Below are 18,718 nucleotides of genomic sequence, written 5' to 3'. Positions count from 1 at the left end.
GACGCCTTGTTGGACCTAGTGCTGGCCACGGGTGATGACCTGGTGAGGGGGCTGCGGGTGCTCGACCACCTGGGCGATAGCGATCATCGCCTGCTGGAATTCATGCAGACTGTGATTTTAACTGACTTCAGAAAGTTTCTGTTTTCTGATGGAGAATGTCTGGTGAATGCAAAGTATAAAATGGAAGCAAAATCAGTGTGTTGTTGTTATGCAACTTGGTGCACAAAAATTGTGCTTCATCTATAAGCCATTTTTTCTGCTGTCATAAAGGCTTGGTTCTTTACTTGCACATGCAGAAACTAAGGTTTGGAAGAAACTTGTATTTAACAAAAAGAAAATGATTAAATTAAACAAAAAGTCAGAAGGTCTATGCAAGAGGGGGATGCACTTCAGTCACTTCAGGTAGAAATTGAAATGACAGAGCAAAGCCAAACCTGATTGGTAAGTGACTTCATCAGGGTGTAATTGATAGGTGACACATTCTTTGTTTTAAGAGTGAGATGCTAGATTCTTGGTGCTTCATGCTAATGGGCAATAATTCTAATCAAAGAATTTGTTTTTTCTGGATATGTCAAGTTGCTAGATTTGACGCAGTTGTTCAGAAAGCAGAGATAAACTTAAGAGGCAGCAGATACTTCAAATCTTTGTTTAGTTCCATGGTGAGCTTCTGGTAACTTTCCTGAAATTAGTCAAGGTAGGTGCATCAAGAGTGCTTCATGTTCCCTGTGGAAGATTAGGAATAAGTAGTATGATGGAAGAGTTGTGTTTTTGTTTTTAAACTAAAGCCAAAATTGATTATATCATTTTGGTTTAATTGAAGTGTTTGCTGCAATTAATCTGTCATTGCTGCACAGTATGGAGCTCTTTGCTAGACAGAAGTACTTATTTGTCCACTCTCTCCAACAGAGTTAATAAGGAAGGACTGCAGAAATACAATTTTTTGTACTGTATTATAGTATTTGGAAGGTGGGATACACATACTTGGAATAACCACATGATGGAGCTCATTGCTAGTACTATTGAAGAGCAAGGGAGCAGGTGCAATGTTGCATAATAGTGCCATGATGTAATTCTTGGTCAAATTTTCTAAAGTATCCAAGTGATATATGAGCTTAATTCCCTTAGGAATTGAGATTTTGGTACTTTTGAAAACTGCAATTTAGAGACTTAAGTCAATGAGACAGATTTGAAAATGTTAGCAGTTAGTCTAAAACTGTATTGGCATAGGACTACTTTGGTGATTGGTTTACTAAATTCTCCCTACTTGCCAACTTTCACAGTAGTAACAGTGTTGTGGTTAAGGACTTGAGGAAACATTTGAATGATAAATTGTTTGTTGAAGCCTAAAAACTTCTAAGGAGGAAAATACTCATTGACCTAAAATTCCTGTACTGGTAATCTGTAGGGGGGCATCAGTAGAGATTTTTTGGGGCTGATACCGATAACTGATTTTGAAGGAGGCAGATACGGATCCGATTTCTGATCCCAGCCCACCAGCTGCAGGCAGGTCTCCAAGCTGCTAAGTCTGTTGTGGTGGAAGGGGGGGTGGGGAGGGAAGGGAAATGGGGAGGCAGATCAAAGCCCCTGTGGTGAGGGAGGAGTGGGGCTGGGGCTGGGGCAGGGGCAGGGGCTGGGGTAAGCGCTGCCCAGCCCAGTGGAGGGAGGAGGGGTGCAGGATGGAGCCTCAGCTTGCCCAGGAGTGGGGCTCCTGCCATTGCGCACCGCTCATCTGGTGCTTACTGACTTATCCAGCGGCTCCCGCCGCTCATCTGACTGGAGGGGGCACGTGGCCCTGGATCTGAGGGGTGGGGCGGGAAGAGTCCCATGCAGCCCTGGCCCCAGCCCGCTCCACCCAGCACAAATCCAGGGGCACCCCTGCCACCACCATGGCTTCCCAGACAAGTAGCGGAAGGAGTGACAAGAGTCCAGACTAGCAGTGTGCAATGGCAGGAGCCGCCCCCTGCCCTGTGCCCCCCGGACAAGCTGCAGCACTGTTCTGCCCCCACCCCGCCCTGACTGGACAAGGGTTCTGCAGCCCCAGGCCTACCTCTCCCTCACCGTGGGGGCCTTGATCTGCCCCACCCCCCCCACTCCCCTTCCCTCCCCTTCTACCACACTAGACTTACCAGCTGCACGTAGCCATATCTAGCGGATTTCAGATGCAGACAGTTTTCTTTAGAACAGTGCCGATCTGATATCCGACTGATGTATTGGTGCACCTCTAGTAAACTGGACTCTTGTAAAGGAAGTCTTTTTTCAATGCATGATCTTAAGTGAAAGTCGATTCAGATTTGTAAGGGTGCTTATATTGGGTATTTTATACAGTTGATAAGGGTATCTTTTGAGGTTACCTAAGAGATCTCTCACGAATGCAGAGCATAGCACATTAAGAGTTAAATGCAAGAACACATTCCTACTTCGTGTATCGGTTGAAGGTTATGTTATCTGATGATACTTGGCATTCGCCAGTCTGTACCCAGAAAGTGATTTTGATGCATGTTTAATAATCAAGTAAACATAAGCCCATACTGAAGTCATAGGGGTGTTTCTCCATCTGAAGTTTCTGTAACCTCTCTCCCCAGGTTTATATTTGCTTTGTAAGAATCCTAAACTTCTCTCTTTCTGCTGCATGCAGAGTTTCTGTATTCAATATCCTTGCAATTTGTTTGAATAACCACACAGAAGCTGTGATCTTGGAAAAAGACCTGTGCTTAACTTTGCACATTGTGAGTAGCTCTCAGGAAGTTAATAGGACTATTTGAAATGCAAAAAATTAAACATGCACAAGTCTGTGTAGAGTCATGATCTTTAACATTATTTTATAAGAAAGTAACAGGGTTTGGGGTCAGATTCAGTGCTGGTCTTTATGACCAGTCAAAATCAAATACTTTTGAAAATTCATATCAATAAACATTGCTACTGATGGCTTTGTTTTTAGTGGAAGACTCTTCTGGTGTCTCACCCAGCCCCTGAGATGCATTTGTTCTTACCAGAACTACTTGTACCTTTTCTTTAAACTTTACCTTATTCACCTACCTTGCAGCATGCCTGTGACCTGGAAGCTTGCTTAGTTTGTAAATTGTGAAAATTCAGAGGATTTAAGTATTCAGTATACCACGTACTTGAAGCTTTTCATCTATTGGCTGGCAAATTTTTTGTATACAGTTACCTTCCAGCAGTAAGAAGATATACCCTTGCGAGAAAATACCACTTTTTCTAATAAAATTAGTAGTAAAAATAGACAGTGTATATAATGTAATCTGTTTAGCTGTCTGGATGGTTTGATGTTTCTTACAAGAACGGTGGAGTTGTAATTTCACATTTGAAAGAATTGCATAGGTTCAGCATTGAGGAATGTGACTTTTTTTTTTTGTTTGTATGTGTACAAATGTTTTTATTCACCATATTTATGTTCACCAATCAGGCTTTCCTCATGTAGGAATAACTCCAAAAAGTTCATTTTAGGAAATCTGTTCCACCACTGAAACTGCTTTGTAAGGGTCATGTCACATCTGTCTTTTAGTTGTCAACAACTGTAGTACATGAATAGCTTTTTTGGTCTCTTTCTTTTTCTCCTTTTCCTTTGTAGCTCTGTTGCTTATATGAGTGTATTCTTAATTATAGGTATTAGAGCAAACTCCTCATGCAGTGGGGCCTTTCATCTAAAGGTCACTTGAAAAACACTGGTGATTTTGCACTGTTAAGGGTTAGGCTGTATGCTTGTAGGTAATGTTTTATTCAAACAAATGTTGCTCTCCACTTTTTTTTTTTCTTTTTTCCAAGTTATTTTTATGTAATTATTCTGTTTCTTTTGTAGTGAAGCAGTAATGTTAATTGGTGTTGGCCCAAACTCTGCTGCAGTGTTCTTTATGAAACACTTCCAGTCAGCTTCATCACTATTCCTAGACCATGTTGGTAAGTGCTGAACACAATCTTCACTTCTTCTGTGTTCAGCACCAGGTCATCTGCACCAATTATCAGCCTCTGGGCAAATTATAAGGTACATACCTTAGTGTGAACATAAAAATAACATTGGTGAATAATATTCTGCATCCTAATATAAAACTAGCTGTGCTTACAATTTGGGGGGGATATACAGTTGCGTCCAATTCTTCAGTCTTAAAAATTGGTTTTGCCCTTTTGAACAAGTTCCATAGATCTGTTGTGATAAACGTACAAATTATGTATGTTTAAACGTGTGACTAATCTGTTTCACTTCTGTCCAATATTCAGCCAAAGAGAACTTGAGAAGTATTATCATTAAGGGACCTTTTATGAGCCCTGGTACAGATGAGGCTAAAACATCTGTCAATACCATTTTGACTCTATTTTTCAATAGGTTTACTGTCTTCGAGCATGATAATGCTTATATTATAATTAGTGTAAAAGTGGAGTGAGGCAGGGGGCAGCAAATCCTTACCTGCAAGGTACTTCGTGTGTCCATTGACATCTGCATAAGAGGGCATAAATATTTTTGTACAACCAAGTAGGAAAAGTGATACAAGCATTATTCTGTGGAGAGCAGTGCTGTTGTGCCTAGTGATCATCTAAGTGCCAGTGAATGTGGTTCAGATTAGAGTTGGCCTTTATGCAGCTATATGAGATTGGAGAATGAGCCCTACCCTACTTACAGCCATTTGTGGGTGATGTCCAGTATGGCCACAGTTATAATCCTGCACTTCCAGAGGCCAACAGAGGTGTGTTATGGCTTTTCCTTAGCTCAGCTTCTGGTCTAGGGGTGTGCAAAATGCAGCCCACCAACTGATTGGATCCAGCCTGCAAGTGGCCACCTGCCAAGTGGATGGATCTGGCCTGTGGGTAGGCGGTGGCTATGGCAGCCATGTGGTGCCAGATGGCCAGGGCTGTTTCCAGTGTACCAGGTGTGCTCACTCTCTCGCTGGGCTGAGGCTGCCACCAGTATGGAAGCAGAAGCTTGAACCCGCCTGCTGCTTCCATGCTGGTCACAGTCTGCAGCTGTAGCGTACCCCATACCACCCTTCCCCCTCCATGCCTACAGCCCCATCCTGGAGGCTGCCAGCCATGTTTGGGCAGCTGTGGGTGCAGCTGGCAGCTGCCTGGTCCAAACTTGGGGGGGGTAAAGGAGGGACGTGCTAAAGCCGCAAGCAGGTGGACTCTGGCTGCAGGGGCATGCTGAAGGTGCAGGCTGGTTCAGGGTTCTGCCTGGTTGCAGCCCCAGGAGGGAGGGATGGAGCGGAAAGGGAGTTGTAGCCCTCAACAGGTCACCAAAACTCATTAAGTGGCCTGCCAGCCCATGTCTTTCCTTTTTGTTCTTTCTCACAAACTTTTGGCTCCCTTTCTCCTGGCTGTCATTGGCACACTCTGGAAGTAGTGATTTCAGAGGGACAGCTTGCTGCAGAAGAAATTATTCAAGAGGAGTGAGGAGGGCAAAAATGTTTTTTTAGTGGTAACTAGAGTGCTGTTGGCTGAGTGCTGTTCATGGCTAGTGACATTTACTGTATAAAATAAGCATGAATAGAAGTTCACACTAAGAAGACAAAGTGCCCTTTTGCAATACTGATATTTTAAGGACCTACTAAAATGTGAATTTTTGATAGTAAGCCATATCCACCCTCACAGTCAAATAGCTCTTGATTTATTAGTTATGACTGTAATTAGTCATCCCAGTAATGTTTCATAGCATCCTTCTGAAGGGAGCAGGGCTGTTAGTGTCTTCTGCTCTTACTTCTTACTACCTCCTGAGAATGAGAAAAGACAGCTCTTTTGAGTTGAGGCAGAACCTAGAGATCCAGTACATCCAGACTGCCTACTGCTCTAACCTGAGGAGCGCTGCGGAAAATTCAGAACACATCATCCGTACAGTTATAACTGTTCCTTTTTGCTTTCTCATTACTCGTGTATTGCTTTCTTTATTCAGTTATGTTGCGGATTCTCTCCAGTACTTTTGCAGTTGGTTACTGTTTGTTTTCTGGCATGTTAATTACTAATTCCGGTTTGTTAGTCATCAGTGGGCAAATGACTTTTTACAGTGCCTAGTACATTGAGGGTCCGGATTTCTGTTCGGAGCCTCCAGAAACTACTGTAAGTGGAGATGAGAATAGCATATGCACATACATTTTGTGTAATACTCTCTTTAAGAGGTACTGTTTTCAGATGCATGTTCAGTTTTTTTAAAAGTCTAAACTAGTTGCAAGTCATCAGTGCACTCCCTTTCCAAATGTTAAGTAAATGTCACTATATCAGGCTCTAGTCCTATAAACAGAATACGCATAACCAACTATCAAATACATAGCTTTAAAACAGTGACTAAAAATAAGCCCACAATAAATGAGAGTTACACAGGGTCCACTGGCATATAAAGGGTTGTCATGTTCAAAACTGATTTACATAGCTTTGAAAGAAAAAAGGAATTGAATATTAAAATGTTATTTTAGAAAATTGTTAGGAAAAAAACTTTCTTGAAGCTTAAGTAAAATAATAGTAATTATACTTCAGTTTTATTTTATGAATCTGTTTCTTTATCTTAATGATAAACATGTTAAACTTTTAGAACTTCTAGAACAACTAAAATGTTTTGGTTAACCTATTCATATCTGGATGACAAATAGGAAGCAACTAGGGAGCCCTGGTTGTCTTACAGACTCATATTTCTTTTAAAAATGAATTTAGGAGGAGTGTGGATTTTTTCTAATCTCCTAGAAGGAAAAAGATTCAAAATGGCACTTACACAACACAAACCATGAACTGCAGAATTTAAATAAATATGTAAATAAATTAAATACTTTCTATGTGTGTGTATATATAGCTGCAAGACCTGCAAACACAGAAGTTTGTGGTAATGGTTTGTCGCTACAACTGAAGTGTTATATCTGCCCGGTTTTCATTGGCATATAGGAAGTGGGGGGGAACTATGTGTACTGTTAGAACACCTATTTTCTTGATACAATATAAGATGACGTTTCTGAAAGAGTTTCTTTTCTTTTGTGTTTCCACATTACACTTCTGCATTTACACTTGTTTCTAATGGGCAGAAATAAAATAGTTTATTTGAAAGTGTAACTACAAGAATTTCTAAAGTTGACTAGAAACATTTAAGGCATGGACTCTGATTGGGTTGGTAATTTAACACCAAACTCTTCATTTATATAAACATTCTCATCTGGCCAACTGAAGTGCAGCATGAACAATACCATAGACACAGTAAATGGCCCAGGAATGGGATGAGCATGACTTGGTAAAAAAAAAACATTTTTTTCAGAGTGAAGTAGAATATAAATGCTTTGTTCTCAATGTGTTGTTATGGGTATTCAGACTTTAATATTAGTACACACTTTACTTCTAGAAACTATAGATGAGTAATGCTTTGAGGGTTTTCTTGCCTGTGGTTCACTGACAAAATATCTCAAAGCATAATATACAATCATTATGTTTACACATACAAGAATGCATGCATTAGAGGGGTAAGCTTGACTAAGTTAATATTGTCTTTTTTTTGTACATTGTCTTGTCATATAAACAGTTCTAGCACTAACATAAAGTTTGAATGAAGAAATAATATGCTTAAGATAGAATGACCATCTTTCTTTCATTCTTCTATTGCTGTTTGCTTTGCCATCACCTAGATTTCTTGGCTCTTACACTAGCTATGACTACTTGAAAAGGAACATCAAGTGGTAAGACTGCTGTTGATATGAGGATGTTTTAAGGTATCCTCTCACTGTTACATATTTATCACAGGCATTATGTGCACCTAAATTTAAACACTGTTTCCGAAAATAAGTTTTTAAAGTATTACAGTCCAAAACAATTATAGCTTTTTGTGAAATTGGCTATTTCCTGAAATATTGACTTTTGGAAAAATACCTAACATATATGTAAATATTTGAAATTTAAGATTTTTAAGTGTCTACTTTATGCACATAAAGCTAGTGAAGCTTAAGCTAATTGCTTTTCTAATTAAGATGGCATTGTTGAAATGTCAGGTGTATTTAGAAAATTTCAGTTGGAATCAATCTTATAATTCCACACCCAGTTATGCCTTCTTCAAAATACCCTATCTAATTCAATTTAAAATTGTCCTATGAATACCTGACTTATAGCTTAGTTCCTTCATTGAAAATCCCCCAAAACTAAATTTAAAAATGAAGGATTTACAGGTAAATATTACAAAAAATACATCTAAAATGTCATCTGCATTTTGTTTGCCATCTTTTGGTTTTTGTTACTAATCCTTTTAAAGATCCAGTGTTGTCTTGAAATCTCTTGTGTTTATAATGAATGTTTTTGCATTTAGGATTGGATGTTAAGGAAAATGTGTTTAATGTTTATAGGAAAAGATGCAAATCAGATGGTCATAGGAAGAAAATTAGTGGTAAATGCATACACTGAAAACTTTGAAACAGGATGCTCAGAGAATTGTTTTTCTTTTATTCAAACAGGGGGAAGCCTACTGATGCTGAACCAATGGATAGGCCTGTTGGTGAAAAGCGCTATGAGCCGGTTCCTCAAGTTACTTCTGCTGTTCCTCCTCCACCTCCAGTACAATATACACAACCACAGTCAATTAATAACTCTGCGCTCTCTCTTCAGGCACATCACAAGCCTGCACTTTCTGAGGGTATGAAATCTGAAAATTGACACATGTAATCTGCATAGAGTTAACGTTAGTAACTCTGTTTAACTCCCTGGCACAGAGTTCTGTTACTGTACGACTTCCTAAATTGAGCCATGTTACACACAATTTTTTTGTTACTGCTATACTTTCTACTTCAGTTAAGCAAAAAAAAAAAAAGAGAATTTAATGAAGTTGTAACTTTCCAGGACATTGTTATTTAAAGATGCAGATTTTTTTAATTTTGGAGGAATTTTTGAGTTCTCTTAGCACTTGACATTACAGGGTGTTTTTATTTTTAAGTACCAACGTAGATATTTAAGCACTAAACATGAGGCATAGAGCCATTCTTCTCTGACTGGTTGATATCTGAACCAAAATTATTTACAAAAGTTTTTCATAATATGTAGACTGGGAAATCATCTGGTAGCTTTAAATAGTTACTTAATCAAGTGGGCAAAACTAGCTTTGCCTATGTGATTTTAATAGCCTCAACAGTAAGGGTACAGTTTATCAGTTTAACTTTTTCTCCCAACTTTACCCCAACCTGACTTTGAGTCCCCCCAGCAAGTGTTCAGAAAGATCATTTTCAACTTTAGGCAGCCTTAACTTATAATGTCCTTTTTTTTCCAGCTGTTTGTAGCACAGTTGTGAACATATTGCAGTTTAGTTTTTGCTTGATGCTGCTTCATCTACTCCAGTTCATCCAAAATGTGTGAAATTTGTATAGTACAAATCAGACAAGTATATGTACCTTAACATAACTTGTATTTATATAGATGACCAAAAGTTGCTTTAGTTGTGAAAAAGTAAGAGTGGGGCAATTGGCCTCCTTTTCCTAGAATACATAATTAATACTTCTTTTAAACATTAGCTTAATTTTAGAACAGTTCTTTAATCCTTAACTTGGACACTGAGAATAACAAAATCTTGACAATACAGTTATAACTTACTATATTGAGCCCTCTGGGACTGGGAGAAAAATCAATTAAAACAATGTTTATCCTAATATGGTTTGTGAATTTGCTACATCAGAATAATGGGGAAGAAACTGATCCTTCTCTTGGGATTATTAAAAGTGGGAGTTTATGCATCACTGGGGTCTATAATTGAATATTAAGGCTTACATGTTATGGATTTTCCATGTATGACTGTTTCTTCAATTGTTTGTATTACAGTTAACTCTGTGTCAGTAGATTTCCAGAATTCTACAATGTCTAAACCTGACCCTCCTCCACCTCAGAATAAACCAGCAATTTTGAGATCTTCCAACAGAGAGGACACTGTGCAGTCTACTTTCTATCCTCAGAAAAGCTTCCCTGACAAGGGTCCACTTAATGGAAGTGAGCAGACTCAAAAACCAGTCACTCCTGCTTACAATCGCTTTACAACAAAACCATACACAAGTGCTGCCAGGCCATTTGAACGCAAGTTTGAAAGCCCTAAATTCAACCACAATCTCCTGCCAAATGAAACACAACATAAACCAGAATTGCCGTCAAAGTCTCCAAATTCTCCTCAACCAATTTTAAAAGCACATGGCTCATTGCAGCCTTCTGAGTTTGACAGTGGAATGGATACGTTCTCTATACAGGCAGACAAGCCTAAATATCAACCAAATAATGTTAATGCTGTGCCTAAAGCCATTCCTGTAAGGTATGATTTTTCATTTGTACATTTTTAGCTTAAGAAGTTGCCTGTAAAATCGCAACGCCTTTTTGCTGTGCTTCCATTCTGTGGTTTGTTGCTGTTAGTCTTACCAGGCTCAAACCCATAAACGAGGACACTTGACAATACAGCAATTGCAGAAGTTAATCTTTGAGAATTAGTGGACAAATGGCTTTTGGGAAGAAGTGCAAACTAGGCACCCTTTTCCTTTTCTGTCTGTCTACATTCAGTCTCTCATGTTGAAGTTTGTTCAGGTGTGGTTCTTATTCTTGATATGAGTCTTTTTTAAATTTTAACATGTATCTTACTCTGAGCAACCCCTCTCCAGAAAAAGGAGCTAGGAGTTACTGGGATTCTTCAGAATACTATTACAGTTTAGTCCAATTAGGCAGTGAGTTTTTAAAAACCCAACTAGTTCTGAGTGATCAAAGATCTTGAATTAACTGGTGCCTGGGTCATTTTCAAAGTTAATTTTTCCCTTGCTTTTCAGCAAGGATATTCTTTCTCTCAAAGCTTAAACGAAAATTGTGTTACTGTATTTGACTGCTTAGATACCCCACACATTTGATCTGATCACTTAAGTTTCTTAAAACAGGACTAACCTAACGGGTCTGTCCATTGGTAAATGAATGCAGTAGAGTGTGCTGCTGATTTGATGGAGGAAGGCAGTAGTATATAAAAAGCCAAGCTTAATCTGTATCTTTCATATTTAGCCCTTCAGCTTTGGAGGATGATGAGGAGGAGGATGGACACACTGTTGTAGCAACAGCAAGAGGTGTGTTTAACAGCAATGGTGGTGTATTAAGCTCCATAGAGACTGGAGTTAGTATAATAATACCACAAGGAGCCATCCCAGAGGGAATAGAACAAGAAATCTATTTCAAGGTCTGCAGAGACAATAGCATCCTCCCACCATTAGACAAAGAGAAAGGTAAGAGTTGGCTTTATGTTTTAATAGAACATCTGTTAGTTATGTGTTGACTGCAAAACACAGGATAAGATAGACTGGGTCCACAATGATCACAAGTGAGGAATACAAAGGAAAATGGTTCTGTTCAAACTCTTTCAGGTGGGATAATGTTCAGGGCTTCTCTTTTGACTAGAGGTGCCCTGATACATTGGTCTGACATCAGATCAGTACTGATATAAAGAAAATTGATTGTATCGAAAATTGTGTGGCTGATTAATTTGGCCAAGAAATGTGCAGCGGTGCATGCAGACAGCAAGGAGCACAGCCCAGCAGCTTGGAGAGCAGTGTGCAGCTGGAAAGTCTGGTGTGATGCAAGGGGAGGGCAGATCAAGGTCTCTGTGGTAAGGGGGAGTGGGGCTGGGGCAAGTGCTGCCCAGCCGGAACAGGGCAGGTGCAGTACAGAGCTGGGCGGCTCCCGCTGCTGCACACCACTTGTTCGGGAGCCTCTGGTCCCGTGCTTGCCTACTCATCCAGTGGCCCCTGTCACTGCATCCACTGCACACCAGCTCCAGCCCTTTAAGTAAAAAAACAAAACAAGAAAACCCCCAGACTCATGGCTCCTGCAGCAGCTGCGGGGCTTTGGGGGCTAGTGCAGAACCCCCCACATGGTGCGGGTCAGCAGGGATCACCCCTTGCCGGCAGAAGCAGTGAACCTGGGGTTTCACTGGGTTTTTTTTCTTCTTAAAGGGCTGGAGCTGGCCTGGGCGGGGCACCCGTGGGGGGCCTGGGGGAGTGAGGGAGGGGTTGGGAGGCCAATGCAGAGCCCCCCATGCAGTGAGGGGCAGCAGGGATCACCCCCTGCCTAGCAGCACCTGGTGATCCAGGGCTTTTTTTTTTTTTGAAATCAAGGGCTGAGAGCTGTGGCAGCCATTGCCAGGCTAGGAGAGGGGTGGGGAATGGGCCTGGCTGAATCAGATTCAGCTAAATAGAATCCGGACAGTGATTCAAATCACCAGATCAAATCGCTGTCCCCTGAATGGGCTGAATCCAAAGCAAATACTAGTCGCCTTGTACAGGACTACCAATCTGGTGTGGGTGCCACATGCACCATTCAGCCCTGACTGGCTGTGCATGCTAGATTGTCCAGTCCAGACTAGGTCCACAGATCAGCCATGTGGACAGGACTGCTCTGGTGCAGGTGCTGCATGCAGCAAGCATCCTGGACTGCGCCCCCCATGCTCTGTGTAACACTGGACTGGAGCCAGCGTGCATGCTACATGTAATGCCCTTGCCAGACTGGCCCACAGGGCCAAATAAATTTGATACCCTTTCATTATGATACTGGGCTCTAAGTCAAACAAGCGAGACTTCTTTTTTTGTCTTGCTTTCCAGACAAGCACGAGACTGTCACTGAATGATAGTGACTGCTTCCTAGAATGCTTTGCATAGCATATTAAAATGACAAAGTACAGTTCTTAGCCCAGCAGTCCTTTCAGAGTCCCTCTGCATGTCCAGGTAAAGGCATGATAGGATCTAGTGTGCCTCCTGCTATCCCACACGTGCATAGAAGGAAGTCCGATTATGGGATCATGCATCAGATCCATCATGCCTTTTTGCCGCTGGAGGGGGAGCCCCTGATCGGGCTGCTTAACAGTTAACCAGGAAATTGCATAATACATGCAACTAGTAGAGGGCCTTACAGTAATCAGTTTATTTTATCAATAGTCATTTCAGAATGCAGACAAACGGAAACCTGTAGTCATTTAGTCAGACAGTACATATTGCCCTCACCTCAAGAAGTCAAGGGGAAGTTCTTTCTACAAAGGGATTTTACTTCAGGAATGTTGCCGTTTAAGCACTACTGGTACTTTGTACAAAATATGATTTAAAGCGATCTCCAATTCATAACCTAAATCTAGGGTTAATTTGGGGAGCATGATCTCATTACCTTCTTCAGTGGTTAAATGCAAAGATAAGCTGACAGATCCTTCTATTATGTCTTCTGACTCAACAGTAGTGTCATAGACTTGTGCAATTTTGTGATCCATCTACCACATGCAACAAGCACATCTGGAGTGCTTCATTCACTATTGCAAGCTCCTTTTCCCTCAGTTCTCATCACTGTCCACAGTATCGTTAGTAGAAGCTGTTGTTTGGACAAGGTTCATACACATTTTTCAGAGGCATTTATGAAGTAGTTATATGGCATATCAAACGAGAAAATATTTTTTGAAGTAAAATTGAATGTATTCAGGAAGTATGGATTTCTTTTAACAAACATATATTTTTGTTTTTCTTACCTGTAGGTGAAACGCTGCTCAGCCCCCTGGTTATGTGTGGGCCTCATGGACTAAAATTCCTGAAGCCAGTGGAGCTGCGCTTACCACATTGTGCGTCAATGACCCCTGATGGTTGGTCTTTTGCTCTAAAATCCTCCGACTCCTCGTCGGGTATGCTGTCCTCCCTCTGTCCTTTTGGGGCTTTTGGGTGCTATCGTATAATTTAAGTTCACTTGGCTAAAGGTGATGCTGTGTAATGTATAATTCGATCATTGTATTTGTGTCAAACTCTCCATTTCACTTTCATTACAAATGTTTCTTCTCGCGTTTATTCATGATACAGATTCATAGTTAAAATCATGATTGACAGCAGAGAAATACAGTAATGTCTTTTTTACCTTACCATTGCTCCATTCAGCGTTACCACTATTTTTGTGCGTCTTCCTTCTTGAGGACTGTTACAGCTGCAAACACTTTGAAATGATATTTGCACTAAAATTGGGGGGGGATGAGTATGTAACCCTAATTGGCCTATGTACCATAAACTAATGTTGTTTTTTGCTTAATTAACCGTCTAATACTTTGGCAAATCATAAGTTTAATCTGCATGCCAAATCACTGTTTTTAATACCTATTAGCTGTTTCCCTGTTTGCAAGTTGATGACAGTTTAAGGGAACCAGTGTTTCTGTAGAATATTTACAGTTCACCTCTAATGTGGCTGTATTTTCTGCAAGTCTCTTCCTTGTTTCCACCATTTGTCCCAGAATAGAGGTGGTTATTTCTGAGTTAACATTGCAACCTGGTTGCAACTTTAAGCCTGTTTTTATCTTTACGCTCTCTTCTACTTCCATCCTCTTACATGCAACAGGGAAAACAGTGTTGGTTGAAATTTTACACAATGACTGTTAGCCTAATTTATATTTTATGTAAATTTCAAGCAATTTCATGAAATGGCTGTGAATTTAAGGAGACCTCAAAATTAATGTCTTTGCACATTTGAAAGTCTTCAGGTTTTATTCAGCTACTTTCTAACGTTATAGTAGAAATACTTATACCATTAATGCATACTCATACATATAATACATATAACCAAAAAAATACTTGAAAATGTACTTAAGAATACATTTTGTCTTTAAATGTTATATTCACCTCTTGTCACTAATGTATCTCTCTGTCAATACCAGTGTGTTGACACTTGAAAGATTAGCATATCAGTCTCCATGAAGGGGATCCAGTGATTCAGACAGATTAATGGCAATAATTTTTGGGTTTTAATCTATTATTGCATGTACTGCATGGATATACTTTGTGTGTACATAATTGGAAGTGTTAAAATATTGACACTTAGGTTTAAAGACTCAAAATATATAACTTTAAAGAGAATTAATTTTGTAATTGAAAAACCTGTTCATGACTTTACTTGAAATGAAGACACAACTCTTAATCTTCTCAAATAGTAACTTAAATATCTGAGACAGATCTGTTGTCTTGTGTTAAGTGTGTGTGAGAACATGTAGAAGTACTAACACTGTGTGTATTGGCTTTATAACACTACATTTTATTCTGTTTAACTGAAATGGGATGTGTATCATAATCTTGCTCTATGACAATTTCAAAAGTAGGCAATTCTGTCTTCTGATATGTAAGTAGACCATACTGTGTCTTAAATAAATTATTGTTTTCTCTCTTTTTACATTAGCTGGTTATGGGACTCTGATTTTTCAGATGCCTTTAGTAATGGTTTCCAGCATTTTGTTACTTTTTCTATTAAATCTCTTGTTCTATCTCAGCTTATTCTAAATTGTTTTTATGTTCTGTTCTTAAAATGAACTTGACTTGCTCATACTAACCTGTTTTATGCTACACTTAAGTCAAGTACACTGCTTTCAGACTCTTAATTCTCCTTTTAACGCTGAGTATGGATAACTTAAAACTGCATCTTTAGCTGGATGCAGCACTATATTACCTTGGCTTTGATTTCACACTTATTGCACTTATTAGTTAAGCAAAGGACTCAAGTGAGTGAAAAAATCACAGGAAACTAATCTTATTTTCATCTTGGGGAGCAGCAGCCATAGGTTGCATTCATTAGAATCAAAAGTTTGGCACATATTGAAAGAAGAAAAATCTCCTGATTTAGGATACTTCACTAATGAGAGTACAAACTGCTCTTATTACAATCTAATTTAACGCTGAATTAATGTACTCTGGTATTTCCTAAGACAACTATTTTCAAATGGAGAAGAATTGCAGTATTTACAGGCGTGAAAATCCTCCAGTTTAAAATGACTAGCCTTTGCTGAGTGCAGTAGTGTTTGGTTTTAAATTTTCTTACCAGACCAAGATAGCTCTGAGTCATTTCTGCTTTTTCTTAGTCTCCACATCAGATGTTGTCATCACTTCAGCACATTGTGTACTTCATATTTTTGTTTCCATGAGTTTTTTGCCAGAAGAGTATGTGAAATGTACATGCATCTCCTGTAACAATTCCAGGCTTTTAAAACTTGTATGTAGTGGAGTTGGCCTAGTCTGTTGTACAGGTCTTAAGGCAGATCTAGTTTTGGCTCACTGTAGTGAAACAATGTAGTGCCATTTGTTCTGTGAACTTTAAAGAACTTTTAATGTATTTTTCTTGCTAATGTGCTTCTGATGTGTTAGAATGAGGACACTGCTTTTATACAGCATTATACAATGGATTTTTAGGTCAGCAAGTAAAGAAAATTTCTTCAAATAAAACTACAGGGGCAATTAAATATCCAGACTAGAATAACCTCTGTGGTCTGGCCAAAGAGGGTAACTTGAATAATGCCTCAAGTGACCACAGATGAACAAGAGATCAGTGTTAAACTTTTATTGAAAGCAGATTTCTTGTTAAAATACCAGCACAACATTTTTCCAAGATTAGTGGTTTTCAGTCATTTTTATTGCACCAGTGGTATACTCTGTTCAGAGGCAAAGTTGGTGTTCTAGGTCCTTTCTAGGGTAATTCTCATAGTATAAAACAAAATTTCCACCACTTCATAGTGACTGGTAAAAACAACTGATCCTGAGCTTATGACCATATTGTTCTTGAAAGCCAGTTAAGATGTTCTGTTTTGGGGCTTTTAATATAGAAGTCTTAGTCGGTGCTTATGAATTAGAGGAGAGTTTGGATGATTTGAAGGGGAAGTTGGTGCATCTCAGAATAAATCTGCATATACAGTGATTTTGGAGTGCCACCAAATCTATTTTTGAATAAACACAATAATGAGTAATGTATTATGTTACAATGTCATACCATCCTTGAACTCTCAGGAGTTACGTGAATAAAATACTAACTAGGCTCTTATTGTAAAACATGTTTGTGCTGAACAAAAAGTTACTATCGAGAGAGGGGGAAAAAAAACAACACATGCCTGTTTCAAGATGTATACTGTTCGATACTGGATACTAAACACCAACATTGTGTTTTCCTCCCACAGGTGACCCCAAAACCTGGCAGAACAAGTCTCTTCCTGGGGATCCAAACTATCTTGTTGGAGCAAACTGTGTCTCAGTCCTAATTGACCACTTCTAATCCCTAAATTAGCTGAGTACATAATGTGAAACTGAAATGGACCTTACATATAAACTGAACCACTATCAAGTATTAACTGCTATATAAGCGATAATGGAACTTCTTGTTTAAGCATCTTGCTCTAACTAACAATGGTTTAGCAAGTATACTCTTGAACCATGGTCAAAATACATGCCACAAACAGGGAGTGTACAGTAGGAATAATGTGGGGTGCGTGTGGGTTTCTCTATGATGGGGGTTTTTGTTTTTAAAGGACACTGCTAATGTTTTGTTGTTGGAAAAGTTTGAAGTACCAATGGAGTATATTAAGAAGAATTGAATTTAGTTCATAGTCCACTGGTGGAAATACAGAATTTGGCCTGTCTTTTTACTTTTGTTTGTTTTAAAATACACAAGACTATATTCTGGTATCAAGGTTTTTAAATGGCTCTTCGGTGTACATGTCAAATAATGTGGCGATAAACTTTGGCTAGCACAACTTAGATGTTTTCCTCTACAAAGAGGGTAATGCAAGCACGTCTACTTGCTGTGTATGGAAACATTGTCATGGGAAAGAGAGAAAGCATGTGAGATGACTATGGTTCAGTTGCCTCTCTGGATTTGTAAATTAACCACATTACAGACATATTAACCAGCAGGGATGCCTTACCCTCATGTTTTTAATAGTTTTAGTGCTCATAGTTCTCTGTATTACTAAGTTTGTATGGCTTTCGTGCTTACCTAGATAATATATCATGAGACAGATTGGGGCTTGAGGGAAGGGAAAACTTGTTAACTTGTCAGTTTAGAGAGCAAGTGCTGTTTGTGTTGAGCAAGCAGAAGAAAACCAGAAGAAAATGATGGTATGTTTTCTGCTATGCATTTAAAAATTTAGATGTTATAGAATGCCTGTATATAATGCGTGCATACCACTTTTGTTCTTGGTTTGTAAATTAACTTTTATAAGCTTTACCTTTTTATATATATAAAATATATAAAAACAAAACCGTTTCTTAAGGATATCTTTGTATTCTCATACCTTTTGAGCCTTGAACTTTGACATCTGCAGCAATAAAGCAGCATTTCTACAATACATGAACAAGGACATTTTTTTTAAATGCACAAAGTTGTTACCTTTTTAATTGCTGCATTTAAAGAATATAACTCAGAATTCTCTTACTTTGGTTAAATTCTTAAAGTATCCCTACTGTAATTTGTGATAAGGATGCTGTACTATGTGCCCTGAAATGTATTTTTTTACTAATAGACAGTTTATTATGGCACATCAGCGCTACTACTGTTTAGATAATATACCACTGCATTCTGTTAATCAGTTATTAGCTTTACAGGTGTGGCTGATTCTTTTTCTTTGCAGTTATTAAAATTACACCTTTCTAAATATACAGAATAAAACTGTTTTTAAAATAATAAAGAAGATTTCTAGTATCTTATTGTTTCTGCAGTGCATTTCTGTGCACATTACCAGAGCAGTTTTCTGTGTTTTAAGGCTGAGATTCTGCCACCCTTACTCAGGCTGAGTAGAATTGTACTTTGAGTAGCCTCACTGAACGGTATGTGCTGTCACTGCAAATTATTTGGGAAGTACAAGTGTGATGTGACCTTAGTGGGGCTACTCAGAGTTATTACTTGTTGCAAGAATGAATGGCACAATTGTATCTTGTATCAACAGGTTGACATTAGGCTCAGACCAACTGCAAATTGCTTTGCTTTAATA

General features: G+C 39.0%; 1 protein-coding gene across 6 annotated transcripts in view; it reads left to right on the top strand.

Annotated features, from left to right (window-relative positions):
* Nucleotides 1–18,429, top strand: part of TJP1 (tight junction protein 1) — a 276,897-nt gene extending 258,468 nt beyond the window's left edge. For 3 of the 6 annotated variants that reach the window (XM_019533451.1, XM_019533448.1, XM_019533452.1), the window contains 5 exons: nucleotides 8,418–8,596; nucleotides 9,769–10,246; nucleotides 10,972–11,189; nucleotides 13,475–13,558; nucleotides 16,910–18,429. In XM_019533451.1, coding sequence (XP_019388996.1) covers nucleotides 8,418–8,596; nucleotides 9,769–10,246; nucleotides 10,972–11,189; nucleotides 13,475–13,558; nucleotides 16,910–17,004 — 1,054 coding nt within the window. In that variant the 3' untranslated portion in view covers nucleotides 17,005–18,429. Of the gene's footprint in view, nucleotides 1–7,601; nucleotides 7,672–8,417; nucleotides 8,597–9,768; nucleotides 10,247–10,971; nucleotides 11,190–13,474; nucleotides 13,619–16,909 lie in introns of those variants that run through there. The other 3 variants (XM_019533449.1, XM_019533447.1, XM_019533453.1) reach the window with 2 other exon arrangements.
* Nucleotides 18,430–18,718: the final 289 nt, after the last annotated feature.

Source organism: Crocodylus porosus, unplaced genomic scaffold (genome assembly GCF_001723895.1).
Source record: "Crocodylus porosus isolate Cpor-Errol unplaced genomic scaffold, CroPor_comp1, whole genome shotgun sequence".
Taxonomy (NCBI): domain Eukaryota; kingdom Metazoa; phylum Chordata; order Crocodylia; family Crocodylidae; genus Crocodylus; species Crocodylus porosus.
The sequence above is the reverse complement of the archived record's forward strand: the minus strand, read 5'-3'. Positions and strand labels throughout refer to the sequence as shown.